Source organism: Sinocyclocheilus anshuiensis, unplaced genomic scaffold (genome assembly GCF_001515605.1).
Source record: "Sinocyclocheilus anshuiensis isolate Anshui unplaced genomic scaffold, SAMN03320099.WGS_v1.1 scaffold335, whole genome shotgun sequence".
Lineage (NCBI taxonomy): Eukaryota > Metazoa > Chordata > Actinopteri > Cypriniformes > Cyprinidae > Sinocyclocheilus > Sinocyclocheilus anshuiensis.
In genome coordinates this window covers 830,782-835,844 of record NW_015548239.1, presented here as the reverse complement: position 1 = coordinate 835,844, position 5,063 = coordinate 830,782, and the positions used below count along the sequence as shown (strand labels likewise).

The following is a 5,063-nucleotide window of genomic DNA, read 5'->3' as shown; positions in this document are numbered from 1 at the left end:
GACAACCTCCGCAATTATTACAAATGACTGGAGGTCACCAGGTAATACTAATCCCGTGCGAATAGGGTTTATGAAATGCAAATTTCTCTAACGTCCAAATAAGGCTTTTGATATTGCTTTTACACAACAGTTCAATAAACAAGAAGTTAATATTAATGTACGTACATTTTAGACACAATCTCAGCAGTGACTGTCTTTTTTTGCTCAGTCAATGAAAAAGATCCAAACGAAGTGGAATCGCTGTTGTGCGTTTCCTGGTAACACACGGTAGTAATGTTTTATTCCTGAATGGATCAAGGTTCAATGACTCCCTCATAGAGACATTTTTCTGCATCCGAAAACGCATATTCTTTGAGTAGGTACATCTTTTGAATAAGTATTTACTTTGCAACCATTAAAAGAAAATGTTTGAAAGTTATATATAGCATGTATGTAGCAGTGGCGAGCGGTGACCCTTTTTGAACCGGGTATGCTGAGTGATAAGATTAAGCCCCCCTCCCCCCTCCTCATCAAAGAGGAAAACACCGTGGCAGGTGTCGATTTAAATGTATGCACATTCCTACTTTATTTGTAAAGGAAATTCATCCCCAATCCTTCTTCTATAGTTTCAGGTAGCAGTATGTTTTGCCAGTGCCTGATTGTATTTTATATTTATTATTAATCAAACTGCCTGTATAATTGACATCAGATTCAATTAGACAAAAAAATGTAAATGTTGAGAACGAGTTGAAATTACTTGTACAGGCAGTTTGATTATATTTAAAATCTTTAATAGTTTACTCAAAGAGGAAAACACCGTGGCAGGTGTCGATTTAAAAGTATGCACATTCCTACTTTGTTTGTAAATGGAATTCATCTCCAATCCTTCTTCTAGTTTCAGGTAGTTATTCGAATGCTAGAAAACAGCTGCTTTTCCGAGTAAAAACCGCCAAATAAGGTAGTTACTTTATGATACGTAGCCTAATATTCAAAGGGTGGGGAGATGGGGGATTCCCCCGCACTATATCTCTCTGCATCGACTGAATTAGTTTTATTTATTTATTTAGGCTATTTATTCATTCATTCATTCATTTTTATTCCCAGTGAATAGGAGTTAAAACTCCCACCCGGGTGACACTACTCCAATAATAGGCCATGTAAAATACTAAAAAAAAATAAATAAAATTATTTTTTTTATTAAATAAATAAATAAATAAATAAAATAATTATAATAATAATATATTTTAAATATTGCCAAGTAACATTGCAAACAACAATAAAATCAGAAAAGGACTTTAATTGTAAGCTACACAAGTATACGGAAAATATACAGTTATGATGTTTTTTTTATCATGATTTAGTCGAGTTTCGGCAGTCGAGATCTGACAGCAACAGCGCATTTTTCCGCTTGGGCGAGCGCTTTGCGGACAGCTTACCTCGCGCATGAAATCTCCCGCAGACCAGCAAATCACTGAGAACGCGCTATAAATCCTGAAGGGTCGCCGTGATTTTGCCAAGTAAGACATGTTCCTGGATCAACATCTTTTGTTGATCCTGGATCAACATTACTGTCCAAAAATACAGACTTAACCCAATCCCTACCCCTAAACCTAACCTTACCCATAATTTATTCCTAAAATCAGAGGGAAATTATAGCTGATTAACAAGGGTGTAGAAGCACCTAATCCTGATTGTAAGCCTAAAACTGATATTTCCTGAAAAGTTATCTCTCAATTCGGATTGGTTGATTGGAATGATGTTCCAGGATCATGTTGTACTTGGTCAAATCACGCTCACCAATCCCGAAGAGTCATAGCAACAGAGCAGAGGTGAGAAAGCTGTGGAGATTCGCAGCTTATATGGACGGAACGCCACTGGTATGTAGTATGAATATAACCCAGACATACTGTAACCGTCATGTTGTTATTGTCATGTGACCTACCAGTGTCAGCTGCAATGCTTTACTGCCATTCACAAATCCTCTTCCATTGCCTGGTTGGATTGTAGAGTCCTTCAGATGTGCACTTCAGTTTGTGTTTTTCAGATGCAGCTATTCACTTGTTTCATTCCTGAATTAATTAGTAATTTTTTGAAGAATTGCTCTAATGAAAGATTTAATTGACTCACTCATAATGTCAGTAACTTGTTTTCTACCTGAATGGTTCAGTTTTTCTGAACGAATCACTTGAGTCAATGATTCAATTACTCTTTATAAAGTCAGTTCTTTGTTTCATTCTTGAATGATTCAGTGTTTTTAATTAATTGCTCAAGTGAGTGATTCAGTGACTCACTCATAAAGACATTCCTTTGTTTCATTCATAAATGAAAGAGCATTTTTTAACAAACCGCTTAAGTTAATGATTCGACACTTGTCACTTGTCGCCTCTTACTGTAACTTGCTGTAAAAGACACTGAAAAATCCCCACTACTACTGAACTAAAGAAAGAGAAAATGCTTTTATTAAATCCTGAAAAGGATTTAATAAAAGAAACATGTTTCCAAATTCCTGTTATCTTATCTCTTTGTCTCTCTTTCTTTCTTTCTTTCTTTCTTTCTTTCTTCTCTATTCTTTGTGTTTTGATAATATTAAATCGATATATCTTGCTTGTAAAAACTGAATCTGCTAATATGGGTGATGTAGGGGTTATTGTGACAGGGATTATGTATAGGCACTACAATGAAGATATATGACTCGTGTCATTGGGGCAGATTCTAAAGCCTCTGTTATCCTGTCTCTCACAGAAGACTGTGAGGTCAAACGCTGGCCATACAAGAGCCGTACATGATTTCAGGGTCAGAGTTACTTCTTTCCAAGATGTTAGTGTGGTGGCCTGCTGAATCCATCACAGCGGATGAATGGATCTGGTGGGATATTGGGATTATGATGAATGGGCCTGGAGTTAAAGATAGATGCATCACAGCTTTCATCTTGAAGGGCGGCACTGTGTTTTACAGAAGCTCTGTCATTGCTTGTGGAGGGAGAATTTGAGCAGTTTTCTTTTGTCATTTCTACACTGGCTCAGCAACTGGCTTATATGCTGCTAATGTGGTGACTCACAGATAGGATAATACCCACAAAGATGAGAGAGGTTTTGTTCATGGAATAATACAAAGAAAGTGAGATTGAATGAAGATGAATGTGCATGTTCTGTATTCTGTATATGGTCTGTCTTTGTGCATATACAGTAATAAAGTGGTATTCATATTCGGTTATTAATTGAAGCATTTTCAAGGCAGCACTTTATTTCTTCCAGAAATCTCTGCAATTATTTTAGCCCAAAGCACTTAATATACTAATTGTATTTGAATGTTTATTTATTTTTTGTAGCCAAAATGTTCATCCTTTAAAGTATAGTCGACTACAATGACATCTTCATATATATATTTAAATTAGCTTTTCACTTTTCATGGACAGGACAGTAGAAAGGAGACAGGAAACAATGGGAGAGGAGAGAGGGGAACAGAACCTGGAACTGGTATTCCTGTGTGGGGTTGCCTGAGGTCCATCTGTGCCACATGTCAAAGTGCTGCCCACAACCGATGGCTCCGACAACATCATCATCAACAACAACTGAGATCTATTTGCATACAGAATGTGACTGAAAAAAAGATGATGCATGATGCATTTACACCATACAAAAAGCTAAAACTTAATCTTACCTAAAACTTTACAACTATGCTTTTAATCATTTGTATATCCTTCAGGAATGATTACATAGAGGTTTCAAATTAAGATTTTTTTGTTGTTGTAGTGGCATCAGTTCAACTTCAAGGCCTTCAGAAATTAAGAAACTTTTGATAGAGTTGTTCTTTTGGATTGTTGTCTGTTTTATTGTATTTTCTGTGCTGATATTGACTGTAATCAACAGCCTGTGAAAGCATATCGACAAAGAGCAGGTGTGTGTGTGTGTGTGTGTGTGTGTGTGCATGTTTATGTGGTTTATGAGGACACAAATTTGTATAATAACATGGGTATGACATAGGTATTACACCGTGATTTATGAGGACATTTTCAGTGTCCCCGTAATTCAAAAGGCTTATAAATAATTCAGAATGAGTTTTTTTGAAAATCTAAAAATGCACAAAGTTTCCTGTGAGGGGTAGGTTTAGGGGTAGGGTTGGTGTAGGGCAATAGAATATACGGTCTGTACAGTATAAAAACCATTACGCCTATGGAGAGTCCCCATAAACCATAAAAACAAACCTGAGTGTGTGCGCGCACACTTGAGTGTGTGTTTCATTTTAGTTTTAAAAGAGAAGGGGAAAATGTGACAGCTGCTGCCTAGGCAACCACCTCACACACTTACATGAACATTTTCACCTGGGCGTGTAACAAAAGCACAAATATGTGAACCTCTGAGATGAATCCTGAAAGGGCTACTGATTTCTGCTTGATGTTGAGGGCTCTGTCATAGACAAAAACGTGTTTGGGGACAAAAAGTCATCATGTAAGACCTGGCTTTCAGCAACTGTCCTGTTCCTCCTTCTTAATCTTTTTCCCCCTTACCCTTTTCTTTGCAATCATTTTTGATCAATCACAATCTCTCTTCCTCCGTCTCCCAGCTGGCGATGTGGGACTCTGATCGTGGGCTGAACGGCAGTCTGAGGGAGAACCGGGCTGAGCATGGCATGCAAGGAATTACTCTGAAAGTGGTGACCTTACTGGTGCGTATTTCAATAAATCTGATTCAGCTCCCCTAGGTACAATCAGCATCTTGCTGATGTCAGATTACTCTTACAGTCACTGTTGAATAAAAAACATGACATGATTTTCATACAGTAAGTAGGGCATGTTCATGGAATAACATTCCTGTCAAGCAATCATTTCTGATCCCCCTAAAACTAATTTTTGATGCAAGATTGTTGTTTAAGCCACTAACCCCATTCCTAAGCCTAACTGTCATCTTAATGCTAATATCAAATCTGACTGGTAGATAGGAATGTTATTCCAGGAATATTATTCCAACAGATATGTATAGATTAAATAGTAGGAGCTTTATTCCAGAAATAACAAATAATTTTCCAGGAATGTGTCCTACTTGTTTAAAGGGATAGTTCACCCAAAAATGAAAATTCTGTCATTA

At 37.1% G+C, this 5,063-nt stretch overlaps 1 protein-coding gene across 3 annotated transcripts in view; it reads left to right on the top strand.

The window, feature by feature from the left end:
- The window catches only part of LOC107654854 (glutamate receptor ionotropic, delta-1-like), a 281,413-nt gene that overhangs the window by 248,706 nt on the left and 27,644 nt on the right, over nt 1-5,063 (top strand). For all 3 annotated transcript variants that reach the window (XM_016442136.1, XM_016442137.1, XM_016442138.1), the window contains one exon: nt 4,543-4,644. In XM_016442136.1, coding sequence (XP_016297622.1) covers nt 4,543-4,644 — 102 coding nt within the window. The remainder of the gene's footprint in view (nt 1-4,542; nt 4,645-5,063) is intronic.